Source organism: Artibeus jamaicensis, unplaced genomic scaffold (genome assembly GCF_021234435.1).
Source record: "Artibeus jamaicensis isolate MK-2021 breed Jamaican fruit bat unplaced genomic scaffold, CSHL_Jam_final scaffold_286, whole genome shotgun sequence".
In the NCBI taxonomy this organism is placed as follows: Eukaryota; Metazoa; Chordata; class Mammalia; order Chiroptera; family Phyllostomidae; genus Artibeus; species Artibeus jamaicensis.
The window spans coordinates 1,581,882-1,599,089 of record NW_026522034.1 but is presented as its reverse complement, the minus strand read 5'-3'; the positions used below and the strand labels follow the sequence as shown (position 1 = coordinate 1,599,089).

The following is a 17,208-nucleotide window of genomic DNA, read 5'->3' as shown; positions in this document are numbered from 1 at the left end:
ATCTATCCTACCTAACAGGACAATGCTCCAGCAAACTGAGCCACATTGGCCAGGGCTCAGCACAATTTTTAAAAGTAAAACAAGCTCAATTTAAGTGCACCTGTTAAAATAAGGAAGAATTAATAGGTGTATTGTATTATGAAACTACAGTAAGTAAAAGAGTGGAGTAATGCCCTGTGAATAGACGGATTGATGGAAAAGAATAGAATGTCCATTAATACATGCAGATCCACATGGAAATTGTGTGGGGGGTTGTTTATTGATTTATTTATTTTTATTTGGAACATCAATCTTTTGCCTCTCACATGTTCCCAACTGGGGACCTGGTCCACAATCTGTCACAGGTGGTCACAGGTAACCAGGTTCTTGGTGATCACAAAGAACTGAACCGAACACAGAGAGTTTAGAGCAGAAAGAGAGAACACAGGTTTATTAAGCAATAGTACACTCCACAGAACATGGGAGCAGGTTGACTCTGAAAAGAGATTGATCTCATGAGCTGAAGGGATTCTATTCTTAAAGGGCGATATTTCCTGGCAAGTTTTGGTAGGGTTTTATTGCCCATGTACAAGTGGTTATATTAGTTTAAAGCTACTGCACATGTGGTCTCCCATGATTTTCTTGTTGACCACTGGGGAAAAGGGGGTCCCACAAGGCTGGTTTATTATAATGCTATTATAATGAAGCAGAGGTCATATAGCACCTTCTGTGGAGGTGCATTCATGATTCACCATGATTCAGTGCTTTTCCAGAAAGCAGGAACAACTGGTCTTAAAATAGAGTCCCTGTTCTGTACCAATGTCCTTTATCTTAGCCCTGGAGCACCTCCAGAGTTTCCTTCTGTGTCCTGCCTCAAACCCAGGCATGTGCTCTGACTGGGAATGGAACTGATGATCTTTTGGTTTACAGGCAGCCACCCAGCCCACTGAGCCACACCAGTCAGAGCCATTGCCTGAGTCTTCTTGCATGTGGTTCGATCATGGATCAAACCTGTAACCTTGTCCCCCACTCTGCCAAAAAAAAAAAACCCAAAACCTGTAGAGATATAAAAAAACTTCACATGCGCCCTGGCTGGTGTGGATCAGTAGAGTGAGCACCAGCTTGAGAACCAAACAGTCACGGTTGGATTCCCGGTCAGGGCTCATGGCGGTGTTGCAGGCCAGATTCTCAGTTTAGGGCATGTGAGAGGCAGCCCATCAATGTATCTCTTGCATACATCAACACACCAATGTTTCTGTCCCTCTTGTTATCCCTCCCCTCCACTCACTCTAATAATATAATAAAATATTTAAAAAAATAAACTTAACATGAGCAGCAAAATTGGATTCAACATTTAGGGAGGATCCCCTGCTGTACCAAACGTTTCCTTCTGATCTGCACCAAGGTGTTTACCCAACGTGAACACTAGATGGCAGAAGAGAGGCACACTTGGGACATTCTTTCAGTGATCATATTGTATGTACTCTAAAGCAAGTTTCAACAAACTTCAAAAAAATTGAAATTATGTAAAGCTTATTGTTGGTACTTATTGCAGTTAATCTAGAGATCAGTAACAAAAGATTACTAAAAATTTCTTATTTTTAAAAGTGATGAAATGCATATCTAAATAACATTGGATTCCACATTCCTAGATGACACATCATACCCACTTTTCCTGGGGGCCTGCACTGCATTATTCCCAAATTGAATATCAGATAGCAGCAGAGAAGCACATTGGTACTATGAAACAAGTTTCAACAAACTTCAAAAGATTGAAATTACATACAGTAACATTTCTTGCTCTCATTGTGGTTAATCTAGAATTCAGTAACAAAAGGTAACTGGAAAGTCCTTGTATTTAGAAGTTATGAAACCCACTTCTAATCAACCCCCAAATAAGTCACTATTGCAGTCGGAAAATAATTTGAACTGAAAGGCACTATGTACCACAAGCTACAGGGAAACGTGCCATCTTCAGTGCACACAGTAGAAAAGGACAGAAGCTGGCGCTTCAACGGCTTTGAACCCACACAAAGAACCCCATGTAGTGAGTCCAATCCAGAGAAAGTAGCAGAAAGGAAATGTGCACATACAGATGTCTGGGAGTGTATACACTTAAAGTGGTAGCAGTTAATGTTCCTTGGGGTAGGGTTTTAATTAACTTCATTTTTCTGTATACTTTAAGTAAGCAGCAACAAACAAAGCCATTTTCATTCTTAGGAAAAAAGTGCCAGAGAAAAACATGGAATAGTTTTAGGGAATTATAAATAATTTTATATAGAATATTTGTAATAATCGAATTATAATAATCTAGACTGTTGTGGGGACACCAGAAGCCTTTTCTTTACTCATCCAGCTGGGTCTCTTGACAGTCAGTCAGCAGTGAAGAAATTCTAACTGTTTAGACCAAAATGGCTCCTTTTCTTATTTTCACTTTTTCATGTACATTGCAGCAGTTCTCATAGAGGAAACTCCTAACCTTTTGGTCTCTAAAAGTCATGTGAGCCTGGGTCTGCCATTTACAAGCTACGTTCTTTTGGACATGGATGAATCCTCCCAGGGTCTTTGCTTTGTCACTTGTAACGTTTCTTGTTTTTATAGCTTACAACACTTGCCACTAAAGTACCTAAACTTCAGACTTGGCTTTGCCTCCTGAGAGCCTGTGAGGCTGTCCCTGGCAGTGCTCAGTGAACTGGGACCAGAAGTCATGCGCTCCCAAAGGTGGCACATGGTCTACATAACGTGCTCACGAGAAGTGGTCCCACAGGAATGGGTCACGTGGAGACCTCACACTCCTACCGCACAAAGTCTGAGCATCCTTTGCAGCTCCTCACAGACCAACTGCAGCTGCTCCCTGCACCCACTCACTTCACCTCCCCACTCTGCATCCACCCCACTACTCACCTAATTTTCCATGGTCTGGCCTTACCTTGGACATTTCACTTCAACTTGACAGTTGGTTTGACACTAAGGGCAGGGTGAGTGTGGGCCTACAGACAGGGTCTCTAATCCTAAACCTAACTGTAACCTACCATTACACAACACTTTCTTTGGATGAAGACCGCCCTTCTGAATGGCAGATGATGGTTCCGTTCTTTTGCCCCATGATCTCTCCAGTTCCACATTATTGTAAAGTATCAACTGTTCATCTACCCTCACAATCTGTCTTGGAAACAGAAACAATTTCCTTATGTTTCCGAAGAAAATCCCTCACGGAAATGCTGTCAAGAATGGTGGTTGGTTTTTTTTGTCATACTTCACAAGTGTGAAGCCCAAACACCAAAACAATTACCGTAACCATCCTGGTGCAAATGATTTTTTGACGATTGATTTGGTTACTTTGAGTATGTGGCCTGTCTCCTGTATAGCCTCACATGGTCTGTCCTCAGTGAACATCTGGACTTGATGGCTTTCCACTGCAACTGGTTTGTTTGCCCCCCGGGGCATTTCTGCATGAGAAACCTCCCACACCAAATGCTACAAACCACTCCCGACACATTCAATCTGTCACAACACCTTCTTGTACACACCGCAAATCTTTTTTTCTGTTTACTGACATTTTCACCCTTCTTGAAATACCAAAGCCTAATATACTAAAAATATTACTTATGTTCACCCACCTTCAATATGAAAATGGCCACACAAACACTAAACAATTTTGATGAGTTTTTCTTAACTGACGCTGATACAACATTTGTCATGATACAATATAACAAAATTGTTTTGAATGAAGTTAAAGACAAGTACATGAACCAGAGCCACGTGATGGGGGTGGGAAGACAGGAGATGAAGGCAGGGTGGTGGGGGCCAAACTAACTTTTTGGCCAACTGGGTATACAGTAGGCTGCACCCAGCATCACAGCACTGAGATCATGTAGAGTGTGTGTGTTTTGCTCTCATAGCACTTAAGCTGGAATTCACTGAAAGTGGGTGACTGGAAAGATCTGTCATTTGGTACTTATAAAATAGACTCATAAATAACCTCCAAAATGAACCACCATTTGAGTTACAAAATAATTTCAGCTGAATGATTCTAAAAACACTATATACCAAAACTTCAGAAAGAAATCTTCACCCTGGATTTCCGGCCAAGATGGAGACATGGGTAGACATAATGTGCCTCCTCGCACAACCAAAAGAAGGATAACAACAATTTAAAAACAAAAACAACCAGAACTGACAGAAAATTGAACTGTATGGAAGTCCAATAACCAAGGAGTTAAAGAAGTCACATTCATACTGACAGAAAATTGAACTGTATGGAAGTCCAATAACCAAGGAGTTAAAGAAGTCACATTCATCCAGAGCAGTAGGAGGGGCAGAGACAGGCAGCCAGGAAGAGAGGACTCCTGGCAAGGCGGCAGCTGGCGGACCCAGGGAGGTGGAGGATTGTGGAGTGGGGCACAACAAGGCTGAAGTTGGCCAGCAAGGCAGCAGCGGGCAGACCAGGCAAGGTGAAAGATGGTGGACTGGACAGTCCCACATTCACATGCAGATAAACCAGGAGAAACACCCGGAGAACATGATGGACTGACTGCCCAACCCAGGGCTCCTGCGCGGGAAATAAGGCCTCAAACCTCTGATTGAAAACACCCATGGGGGTTGAGGCGGCAGCAGGGAAAACTCCCAGCTGCACAGGATAGTTTACTGGAGAAGCCCACAGGGTCCTAGAACATACACAAGCCCACCCACCCGGAATCATCCCCAGAAGGGCCCAATTTAATTGTGGGAAGTGGGGGGAGTGACTGAAATACAGCAGAGAGCAGAGCAAGTGCCATTGTACCCTCTTGGATTCCTCCCCCACATACAGCATCACAGTGCAGCAACAGGGGTTTCCCCGTCCAGGTAAGTACCTAAGGCTCTGCCCCTTACTACATAACAGGCACATCAAGACAAAAAAAGGCCCAAATGAAAGAAAAGATCAAAGCTCCAGAGAAAATACAATTAAGCGACAGAGACAGACAACCTACCAGATGCACAGTTCAAAACACTAGTAATCAGGATGCTCACAGAATTGGTTGAATTTGGTTGCAAATTAGATGAATAAATGAAGGCTACACTAAGTGAAATAAAGGAAAATGTACAGGAAACCAATAGTGATGGGAAGGAAACTGGGACTCAAATCAACAGCGTGGACTGTGGGGGTGACTTTTCCTGCAAGTTCCCCCATTCGCCATGGATGAAAGTAAACAAGACATGACGTGATCTGCTTGGGGAGGAGAGGTGGCCAGTTTCTCCAAGGAACCAGGCCTTGAGCAGTGGCCAGTTTCGCAGGGGAGAAAGGCCTTGAGCCCCCTCCTCAAGGGGCTTTTAGTGGGTTGTAATACACAGGAATACAGGGTGGCAAGGATCAAACAGTATATAACATGTCAAAGAAATCTGAGGGCTTAGTCTGAGTCAGTGTCTGTCAGGAAGAGAGTTTTGCAGAAACTTCAGGGTTTCCTGCTCAGACCCTTAACATATAAATGAAAGCACTCTTAGCAGAGCAGATTTCACAGGTTTTTCAGGAATTCTTTGTGATGCCAGATTTTTCCCCACTGGATCGACTCTGGCAAGGCAAGAAGCTGCACCCCTCCCCATCAAGTATTCAGGCTTAGGTGGATTAGAGCCAGGAAGTGCTTCTCCCAGAGGACATGGGGACTTGGGCTATATCACATAGCCAGGGGGCAAGAGTCAATTGCTTGCTCTTTGTTGCAAGCAACAAAGTCTTTCCCAAGTCTTTCCATGATGGCCTCCCAAGTGATCAAGTCTGGCTTAGGTTGCTCCCCACTGTGAGGAGATTGACCTGTCATAGACTTCTGACCATGCTTTGGGGGCAGGGAGAGGAAACTGAGGCAGTGTTTACTACCAGAGACAAGCTTTATCTCCTGTGGCTTGCATTCCAGCGATCACTTGCTCATCCTTAGCCATGTTGGAGGGGGGATAGGGTTACAATTCCTGAAATCAGGCAGAGCAGTCCCAAAAAGTGGACCAGAAGAAAGAAAGAAACATCCAACCAGAAAAAAAAAAAATGAAGAAACAAGAATTCAAAGAAATGAGGACAGGCTTAGGAACCTCCAGGACATCTTTAAACCTTCCAAAATCTGAATTATAGGGGTAGCAGAAGAAAAAGAGGAAGAGCAACAAGTGGAAAAGTCATTTGAACAAATAATGAAGGAGAACTTCCCCAGTCTGGCAAAGGAAATGGACTTCCAGGAAGTCCAGGAAGCTCAGAGAGTCCCAGGAAGTTGGACCCGAGGAGGAACACACCAAGGCACACCATAATTACATTGCCCAATATTAAAATTAAGGAGAGAATCCTAGAAGCAGCAAGAGAAAAGGAGACAGTTATCTACGAAGGAGTTCCCATCAGACTGTCAGCTGATTTCTCAAAAGAGACCTTGCAGGCAAGAAGAGGCCGAAAAGAAGTATTCCAAGTCATGAAAGGCAAGGACCTACATCCAAGATTGCTCTATCCAGCAAAGTTTTCCTATAGAATATAAGAGAAGATAAAGTGTTTCAGATAAGGTCAAGTTGAAGGACTTCATCATCACCAAGCCCTTATTATATGAAATGTTAAAGAAACTTATCTAAGAAAAAGAAGATAAAAAACATGTATGGTAAAATGACAGCAAACTCACAATTATTAACAACCACACCTAAAACAAAAAGAAAAATAAACTAAGCAAATAACCAGAACAGGAACAGAGCCACAGAAATGAAGATCACATTCAGGGTTAGCAACCGGGGACTGGGAAGAGGAGAAGAGGGGAGAAGGTACAGAGGATAAGTAGCATATATGGTAGGTAGAAAACAGACAAGGGAAGGGTAAGAATAGTATGGGAAATGTAAAAGCTAAAGAACTTAGATCAGTGGTTTTTGCCCTGGCTGGTGTACCTCAATGAATTGAGCACAGGCTGGGAACCAAAGGGTTGCCAGTTGATTTCCAATCAGTGTGCATGCCTGGGTTGCAGGCCAGGTCCCCAGTGGGGGCCACATGAGAGGCAACCACACATTGATGTTTTGTTCCCTCTCTCTCCCTCCCTTCCCCTCTCTCTAAAAATAAATAAGTAAAAATTTTTAAAAACATTAGTGGTTTTCAACTGAAGGTTGACTTTGCCCCCAAGGGGTCATTTGGCACACTGAATGAAGACTTTTCAGGTTGCCCTTGGGGGGGGCATTAATGTAGAAGTTACTGTCATGCTCTGAATAGAGATAACAATTGCTAATAATCACCTACAATGTGGAGAAAAGTCCCCCAATCTCACAGCAATGAGAAACCCTACTCTGTATGAATCAGGATGAAGAGTCAATTAGGATACAAACAGCATGTGACTTTGCACCCTACATCTGAAATCACACCTCTGTCTGGACAGGCAGCCTGGAGTCTGAGAGCCAAAGAACAACAACAAAAAATAAATAAAAAGGCCAGCCATCTTGGAAAGAATGGGGAGGAATGGCCTTGGCTACAAAGACACCCATGAAAGCTCAGAAGCCAAGGAAGATATGACACTTTAAGAGACTGAACCACACTCTCATAAGCCACAGCACTGAAGGTCACTGTTTTCATTGCCCCTTAATCATTCTTCAATAATTGCTTATTAAAATTACTTAGAATCTATAATGTTACTCTTCTACATTCCAAAATTCACCATCAAACATTCTCCTCTTTGAAAATGTGGACCTTTGCCATATTGTGAGTTGCTCAGGTACCCTACAAGGAGCACAATTTTACTTACAAAATACTTCTGATTTCTAAAACACCACTGCTCCAGCTCCTGAACTCATTTATAATGCTAAGAATCATGTTGCTATTTTACTTAATTATCAATGAACTTATAACTAACACATTTTTAACTCTTCTTGTCTTCATGTTTTATTCCAAGCTTTAACTATTTTTTCATGCTTTATACAGATAAGCTAAAGTAATTTTATTATTACATGATATCTTATTTACCTTGACAACTCATCAATATCAACCTAAAGTTAACATAAGTAACAAAACTTAGTAAATTGTGTGGCAAATAACATGCAGAAATAAATATCTTTTCTATACACAAAAAGTATTTTAAAGATATATTCAAAGAAAAGAACCAATGGTGCACCCCCAAATCTAGTGTCTGGTCTAGATGATGTGCTCATAAAAAATGATCCCAAAGAACTGGTCACTGACGCTGGGACTTGAGATTTGTACCTCAAAACAGTCTTGGAAAAAAATCAACAGTCAATGATATTCCACTATAATCAACCATTTTTCCTTCTGTACTAAGCTGTTATTCCCCAAAATTCCCACGATACGGCAGCAGAGATGCACACTTGGGACACAGATTAGTGACTTGGCCAAACAGTTCATTTGACTTTTACTTATAAAATGATAGCAGTTTTATTTTTTTAACCTCTTGGCTTAAAATGTACTTTCAATAGATTTTATTTTCTTCATTGTTTAAGGGAGCTGCAACAAACAAAGCAAATGACAAATGATTTTCAAGCACACTGGGAACTTCTAAAAACCTGACTCTATTATACTAGACAGCAAGTTCCAACAAATGGCACATAAGACACATTTATCACTTCTTTTTCCCTAGTCTGGAAACCAGTGGCAAGGTAACTGCACAGTCCATACCTTGAGACATTTCAAAACACACTTCTAAATACCAAGCCATCAACAATCATTGACATTCCACCAGAATCAACCACTTTTCTTGCTGAGCAGTACTAAGGTGTTATTCCCAAAATGAACAAGAGATGACAGCATAGAACCACTCTTGAAACTTTTTTTTAGATTGACCATATTGTACTGTGGATCAAGTTTCAAAAAAATATATCAAAGGATTGAAATTATATAAAGTATGTTTCTTGCTCTCATTGCATCTAATCTAGCAATCAGTAATAAAAAATAGCTAGAAAGTCCTTATATTTAAAAATTATAAAATATACTTCTAAAAATCCCACAAATTAAATTATAATTGCAGTTAAAAAATAATTTGAACTTAATGATACTAAAAATTGTACATAAAAACACTGCAAAAATGTATTGACAAATCAACATATTAGGAAGAAAGCCTGAAAATTCACAGACTTTGCATCATATTACAAATCTGGAATAATAAACTAAATCCAGATAAAGTGGAAGAATGGAAATATGCTGGAAGTAGTGATGTCTGGAAGGGTATACACTCTTTCTTTATTAAATATTTTTATTGTTATTCTACTATAGTTTCCCATTTTTTTCCCTTGAGCCCCCTCCACCCATCCCAACCCACACACCCCTACCTTGTTTAGAAGCATATTATATACTTAGTATAATAGCAGCTATTACCTGTTTGGGTAGGATTTCCAATTATTTTAATTTTTCTATATATTTTAAGTAAGCAGCCACAACAACAAAAAAGGCCATCTCAGTTTGGGCTTAAAAAGTGCTACAGGAAAATATGGTATCATTTAAAAATAATAATAATCTAGTCTGTTGTGGTGACAACACCAGAGGCCTTTTCTTTGCTTGTCCAGCCTCATCTTGTTCAGAAGGGCTCCTTTACCAGTTTTCACTTATTCATGTGCCAGTGCAGCTGAGCAAAGAGAAAATGAAAGTCTAGATGAGAAGTCATGTAGATGAGTGGAGAAGCCCTAAGCAGCACAGCAGGAGAGGGAGTTGTCCCAGGGCTGCCTCACTCTAGGGCCTCCTCACAGGCCAGATGCTACGTAACTAAGAAGCAGCACTATTGAGTTGATATACAGGGTGCTGCTTCATAATTCACCTGTAGCAATACTGAGCTTCTTTACAATGCTTCTGTACTCACAGCCATTCTGTATTAAAATTAAGGTATTTGCACTGAAGTTTCCTTCTTCACTACATCCCAACCTTGTGTCTCCTCTTGGCATTGACTTGGAGCCAACGACTATAAGTTTATAGAAATGCACATAGATCCCACACACAAACCCCTAGACCCCAAAGCCATACCCAAAGAGACCTCAGGTCTGAGACCCATAGCCAAATAGATTCAAACCCAGGCCACAGACCTGAGGACAGGACTCAGATGGGTAACCAAGACTCCACAGACTCCAGAGTTTGAGCTGGACAATGAACCCTGATTGCCAGATGCCAGACACAGAAGCTGAACAACACTAGTCAGGATTTACAATATTCTTACTAGCATTTCTATAAATGACCTTGGATCTGATACTTAAATATAAAATTCATTGTTTTCATAATAAATGGTTTTCATCTCTGAAACAAACAGTAACTCTGTGATGCAGTATATTTTGCACGATGGAAATATTGCTGCTGGAATAGAGTTTTGGATGCAAATTGGACACTTTGGGTGGTCAAGGTTCTATTTGGATGAGGAAGGTAGCATAGGCCACTGATTTAATGAGGGTGTGCAGAATTTTTGTTGAGTCATTTTTAAATGCATACATATATAACCAACTACTTCTCATCCATTCTTTTATCTACAAAAATATTTATAGATAGGTGTACTTAAGTGAAGGAGAAAAGAAATGCTACAGTATTCCAAATGACATGAAAGAAAAGCAAGTTTTCCCCTGCAGGTAGCCCAGACCCTGATCCCTGTGACTAGTCCCTGAGTCTCCTTTCAGCACATGTCTTCTTCCTGTTTTTTTTTTTAACACAATTTGTTTTTCAGGATATGTTTCTCACATAACGACATTACTTAGAAATTATTCTCTGTTAAAATCCATTAGAACCACCTTAGTGGGTTCTACTTCCTTAATGAAATATCATATATCCTCACCCATTTTTAATATTCTATAATATTTCACAGTGTGAACAAAGCATAATTTAACAAATTCTCTTCTACTGAAAACTTTAAAATTATATCTGTTTTTATATCAGTGTTGGATACAACATTTTATATTTTTAATTTTTAAAAAGATTTTAGGCCCTGGCTGGTGTAGCTCAGTGGATTGAGCACAGGCCTCTGAACCAAACATCCACAGTTCGATTCCCAGTCAGGGCACATGCCTGGGTTGAGGCCAGGTCCCAGCAGGGGACACACGAGAGACAACCACACATTGATGTTTCTCTCCCTCTCTCCTTCCCTTCCCCTCAAAAGATAAATAAATAAAATCTAAAAAAAAAAAAGATTTCATTTAATTTTAGAGAGAGGGGAAGGGAGGGAGAAGGATGAGGAGAGACACTGATCAGTTGCCTCTCAGATGCCCCCAACCAGGGACCTGGCCTGCAACCCAGGCATGTGTCCTGACTGGGAATGAATGCAGTAAATTTTGTTTTTTAAAGAGATTGTCACTGAGCTGGTAAGGGATTTGTGTGAAGTGTGTTTGTTTGTTTGTTTGTTTGTTTTTAATATTTTTATTTATCTATTTTTAGAGAGAGGGGAAGGGACAGAGAAAGAGTGGAAGAGAAACATCAATGTGTGGTTGTCTCTCACATGTCCCCCGCTGGGGACTTGGCCTGTAACCCAGGCATGTGCCCTGACTGAGAATCGAACCAGCGACCCTTTGCTTCACAGGCCGGTGCTCAATCCACTGAGCTACACCAGCCAGGGCGAAACCAGCAATCTTTTGGTTCCCAGGCTAGCACTCAATTCACTGAGCCACACTAGCCAGGACTACAGTATTTTAGACATATTTCATTTCATACACAGGGAAGCATAACTGGAGGGAATTTTTTATGCTTTTCATTTCATTTGTTAATTTGAAAGGGAGAGAGAGAGAGTTGTTCTGCTTATGTATTTATTCATGGCTTGCTTCTTGAAGGTACTGTGACTGGAGAATGAACTGACCACCTTGGCATATAGGCAGGACACTCTAACCAACTGAGCTACCAGGCCAGGGCTACTAGGAGAAAATTTTGAAAAGTAGAATTTCTGGGTCAGAGGGTGTGAGGATGTTATTTCTGGATGGCTATTCTCAAAATGGTCACTGGTAAGTCTGCACCAAAGGACCCTTCCCAGAGTCTTTCAGATCAAGGGCACTGCACCTGCTTGGTCATCAGCCTCAGAGATGTCAGGAGTCCTCTGGATCCCCATACAAGCCGCCAAACTATGGTGACCTTAAAAATATAGCAGGCAGTTATTTTACCAGTAGATAAGGGATTTATTCAGAATCACTAAAAAAAATGCAGTTTAGGGCAAGCAAGCTGTAGGAAAAGTCATAGGCAAGCTCCACAAGTAAAAGAGAGAAACATTATTTTACAGGGAAAAAGAGGAAGTTGGGAGGGGTCATTTCAAATGAAAGTGCAGTGCAGAAAATCCTCAGTTCAGATTGACCATGGCTTCTCTCTGGCTGAGTTGCCGGGGTGTCAGTTTCTCCTGGGAGTACATGGTACATCTATATGTTGGGGCCTGTGACCATCTTTCCTGTAATTGACCCTGGGTTGGTGCTGTGGGTGGACAGCACCCCCACTGACCCCCAACTCCACTGTAGTGAGGTTTCCCTTTTTGCAATTTCACAGCAGTAATTACAGTTAGTTGGTGCATTTCCAGTCCATGGAAATCAAGTTATATTTATGTGCTCCAAACAAGGTAAGACCCAGAGACACACTTTCCATTTTCTCCCGGGAAAGCCAGTAGCAGCGAAACACACCCTGCTCTCTGGACCCCTGTCCTCAAATTTGATGTTATTTTTACCCAAAATCATGGTAGGGTTTGTTTTTTTTTTTTTCAGTGTTTTTAACTGCATTCAGTTTCGTTTGGTTTTAGCTTTTCTTCCTATTTCTGAAATGTTTTTATACTTGAGTTACTTAAACATACCTATTACACATAATGCCACTTCCTTGAGATGTGAAATTCTTCCAGTGTGTTTTGCAGTATACTTATTATGTCATTTGTTGTGTTTAAATATTTGAGCCCTCTGGGACGTATTGTGTGTATGAATTGCGTGGTCCGAATTTACTGACTTCAGTTTCCACGGAATGCAATGCAGTCCTGACCGCGTCCTCACTCCTTATGCAGCTCTAGGTTTGAAAAGGGGAGGGGGGGCAGGGGCCTAGGTGTAGGTTGGGGATCCCGACCACAATCTGGTGGAACAAAGACACTTTGTCAGGCAGCAGGAGGGCCACGTTCACCCTCAGGTCCAGCCCTGGCTCAGGATTCCCAGCTCCTGCGGGGTGGGCTTCTCACCAGATGCAAGAAAACTGGCCACAGCAACCGCCAATCCGCAGTCTTAGCTGCAACACCCAGAGTAGCCAATCCTGGCGGGGCAGGGCGGGTCTTCCTGCTGGCCAGTCAGCAACCCAGGGGCTCAGCCCCTCAGCCACACCCTTTCAGCTTGTTCTGACCGCCCATTGGCGGGCAGGCCAGTGGGATCGCAGCACTGATTGGCGGTTTGCTCCCACACAGCTCTCTGGGCTGGAACCTCGAAAGCCTGGAGCCCTCACACCTCCCCAGGGCCGGAAGCCCTGGAGCTCGGAGAGGACACACCTCTGAAGTGGGCACCACTGAGACTCAGTCAGGGGCCCCCGGAGACGGAGCGGTAAGCGGGGAGCCTTGCCATGTGGAACCCACAGCCCGAGACCTTCAAAGTCCAGCCTAAGGGACCCCAGATGCCCTCATCCTCGGGGGCCCCAAATCACTTCAACATCGAGGGACCCACGTGCGCTAACCCGGAGTACCCCACATCTCCTAACCCCCAACACTTAGACCCCCATACAGCTTGAAAAACCCCAGTTCCCCTCAGCTCGGGGCACCCTACCTGCAAGTCGCCCAGAAAGACCAAATCTCCCCAAACTCAGAGACGCTAAATGCCGTCGTCCTGGAAACTAACTGAGTGGTGGGGATCCTGAAGCCCCTCGAAGAGACGCCCCAAATCTCCTCAGCCGCACGGGTCTGACCCGCTCTGCCAGGCATTCTGAGTGTTCTCAGCCTGGAAGACGCAGGCCGGTGTCCCGGGGGACCCCAAGCCTCTCAGCCTGAGAGAGGGCAGTCTGCTGGAGACTGCGCCTGAGTCTCGTGTAGGCTTCTCCAGAAGCCCGGGTGCACCTCCGAGGTTTTCCCCGGGAAAAGCGCGTTTCCTGTGCCACCACAGGCCCTCCCGGAGGATGGGCGCCTTCAGACTCCTGGGTGGCAAGCAGAGGGAAGGGCGGGAACCAGGGCGCCCTGAGCGGGTGGGTAGGTCTGCTGGTATCTGGGCCTGCTGCATCCAGCCCCTCCTCCCGCAGGGCCCGGCGTCCCCCTCTCCCGGCGCCCCGCCAGCATGGAGAAAGCCATTAGGTCCTCTCAGCTTCTTCTTCTTCCTCAGGCACCTTGGGCTTGGGGCTAGGACACCATGAACCCCAACAGGGACCCGCAGGACAGTCCTGAGGTTGAATCGGGGAGAATGGGATGGGCGCCTCAGGTGAGCTGAGGGGCCGGCAGGGAACCTGGGGACAGAAGTCCTCAGATTCCCGGCCCTGGATGTGGGGTGTGCAGAGCAGTGATGGGAGAGACCGGATTATGTGGGGCAGGGCCGGGGCAAGAAAGTGGGAGAAGGACAGAGTGTGAGGAGACCCTCAGTGCGCCCCAGAGGAGTAGCCGCTTGGGGACCCGAGACTAGGCCAAGGCACAGGCTCAGTGCTTGCAGCACAAGGACCACCGAGGCCCCAGCCTGCTCCCTGCACCCAGGGGCAGTGGAAGCCCTCTGTGCGTGTTCTCACTGGCATCACTGAGTTACTGATGTTTCCACTCTCCTTTCCAGGCTGAAGAAGCTTTGAAAGACACTTCCCTCTACTTCTCCAGGGAGGAGTGGGCAAAGGTGGGAGACTGGGAGAAAGGCAGGTACTGGAATGTGAAGAGGAACTCTGAGGCGCTCACCAGCCTAGGTATCAAGGGTGCAGGCACTGGGCAGAAGGAACCTGGTGGTGACCTGACAGGCTGCCAGGCTGCCTCGGTGTCAGGGGGCTCCATCTGCCTACACCTCCCTCCTGCATGGACAGGGATGGGGGAGTTGGCTCCTTCACATCAGTGCATCAGAGCAGGACTGGCACTGATGATGCAGTGCTCACAGCAACTCCTTGTAGACTCTCCCGTCCCATCAGAGCCCCTCACACAGGCTTCCTGGAGCTTGTTCCTCCTCCAAACTCTTTGCTTTCAGGACAAAGGTTTTGTCTCTTTCCAGGTCTCAGGGCCCCCCAAGCAGCTTTCCTGTGTCACCACAGCAGGCAGGCCACTGAGCTCCAGGAGGAGGACCCTGAGAACTCGGATGAAGAATGGGCTCCAAGGCAGCCAGGTGAGGAGCAGGAGGAACCAGAGCTGCCCTCCTATCTCGGACCTGGTTTAGGTCAGGCTGCATGCATCTCAGGAGTTAACCAGGGAACAGGGTTTGCTTGTCCAGCGAACATGCAGAATGCAGAACAGTGTGTGGTACAGTGAGGGGCTATTCCTGTAAACTTTCAAGCATGCAACATAATCATATATATTTATAGATACGTTAATAAACAGTAAATGTATAAGAACATACAGGTGAATAAGAAATAACTAATTCAGAAGAGTTGTCATCACAAGAGAGGGAGGCAGGTCTGGCTGGTGAGGAGTGTCCCCACACCTGGCTGCCCAATGGCCTGCACAGAGATAGACGGGAACAGTATTTTCTATGGTGATTACAGGAGCTGCAGGGAGGGCCAGGGCCAGGAGTGGTTGATCACTGTATCATTTCCCGATGTTGGCCACAATGTCATCCTGTGTAGTATTGTGAGTGTTTGGTTGGAAGGGTCAGTCCACTTTCTTGGGTATGTGGTTGAAACACAGCTGAAGTCAAGATGTGAACTTGACTGGAATTCTGTTTCTGTGGTCAACAGACTGTGGATGCTGTCCATGGTCTAATGATTAAGGAAGGGTATGGATGGCCAGTTTGTGCACCGTGGGGAGTATATCAGAGAAAGGAGGCGAGGTGGTCATGGTGCCCTTAACCAGACAAAGCCAGTTAGAATGAAGAAAACAGAATGTTGAAGACATGGAGTTTGTGTGCAGTTACTTTTATCACATTTTTGTCAGGAGAGGCCAATTGGTTTTTTCATAATTGTAATAGATGCTTTATGAACATAGGATGAACCGTAGACGACACTTTTTTTTAATCATTCTAATGAAATAAATTAGTTGATGGCCCCAATGAAAGCCTAGGCCTTAATGATACCTCAGAAAACATTTTCCAATCATCCTGGGATTGTTCTTGGACTATGCTTATTCACAATTCTGTGTCCTTAATAAGAATCTCCAGATTTTGGAAACATTTATCCACCAAAACACTGATTTCTCATCATCTTTCAGTGAAACCTTCCTGGGTGGCCTTCAGAAGGGCACAGAGTAAACACCAGAAGGTAAGTATTTCCTCATGGATAGAAATGCAGGTAAGAGTTGGAAAATGCAGAAAGTATCCTAGGAACTGCCACCTTCCTTTCCTGATCTCTTCAACACATTGTTCAACATTATCATCCTTTTTTAAAGATTTAACTTACTGATATTCTTAGAGAGTGGGGAATGGAGGGAGAAAGAAAGGAAGAGAAACATGAATAGGTTACCTCTCACACAATCCAGGCTTGTGCCCTGACCAGGAACTGGTGACCTTTCAGTCTGCAGGCCAGCACTCAATCCACTGAGCCACACCAGCCAGGGCTCATCACCATGTTAATAGTTAACAACTACAGCAACAATAGTAACTACCATTTGTTTCATTCTCACAGCATTTCAGACTTTAAGAATTCTATGTGAATCAATTCACTTATACATTCCAACTACCTGATGAGGAAAGTACTGTAACTGTCTCCATTTACAATGAGGAAAGTGACCTTTCAGAGATATAGAAATGTTTGACTATATGTCTAAGATCACAGTATCAGTGGTTGTGCAATCTAATCCATAGTTTCTTCTCTAAACCACTTACCAACTCATTAAAACATGCATAGTTTTTCCCTGGCCAGCGTAACTCCATTGGGTGTCATCCTGCAAAGTAAAAGATGGTCTATTTGATTCCTGGTCAGGGCACATGCCTGGGTTGTGGGCCAGGTCCCTGATTGGGGTATTTGTGAAAAGTGACTGATCAATGTTTCTCTCTCACATCGATGTTTCTCTCCCTCTCTTTTCCCTCCCTTGCCCTCTCTCAAAAAAATAACCAAAATCTTTTTTTTTTTCAATTAAGAAAGAAAACCTTCATAGTTTTCTAAACTTTACATTGTCTTATACATGTCATTACATTCATCTGACTGACATTTTCAACCAAAGTTCTCTGCTGTGTGAAATGAGAGATGCACTAAGACCTTCTGAATAAGGAAAGCTTACAATGTAGGCAGTTGGTACAGTG

At 43.8% G+C, this 17,208-nt stretch overlaps 2 protein-coding genes across 4 annotated transcripts in view; both read left to right on the top strand.

The window, feature by feature from the left end:
* LOC128626103 (histone-lysine N-methyltransferase PRDM9-like) overlaps positions 1–17,208 on the top strand; it is a 47,881-nt gene that overhangs the window by 15,660 nt on the left and 15,013 nt on the right. The window contains exons 1-5 of one of the 3 annotated variants that reach the window (XM_053656791.1): positions 13,321–13,410; positions 14,176–14,271; positions 14,611–14,734; positions 15,031–15,141; positions 16,179–16,228. In XM_053656791.1, the coding sequence (XP_053512766.1) occupies positions 14,203–14,271; positions 14,611–14,734; positions 15,031–15,141; positions 16,179–16,228 (354 nt within the window). In that variant the 5' untranslated portion in view covers positions 13,321–13,410; positions 14,176–14,202. Of the gene's footprint in view, positions 1–13,320; positions 13,411–14,175; positions 14,272–14,610; positions 14,735–15,030; positions 15,142–16,178; positions 16,229–17,208 lie in introns of those variants that run through there. The other 2 variants (XM_053656793.1, XM_053656792.1) reach the window with 2 other exon arrangements.
* Positions 13,377–17,208, top strand: part of LOC119054044 (histone-lysine N-methyltransferase PRDM9-like) — a 36,457-nt gene continuing 32,625 nt past the window's right edge. The window contains exon 1 of the mRNA XM_053656796.1: positions 13,377–13,410. The gene's annotated coding sequence lies outside the window, so the exon portion shown is untranslated. The remainder of the gene's footprint in view (positions 13,411–17,208) is intronic.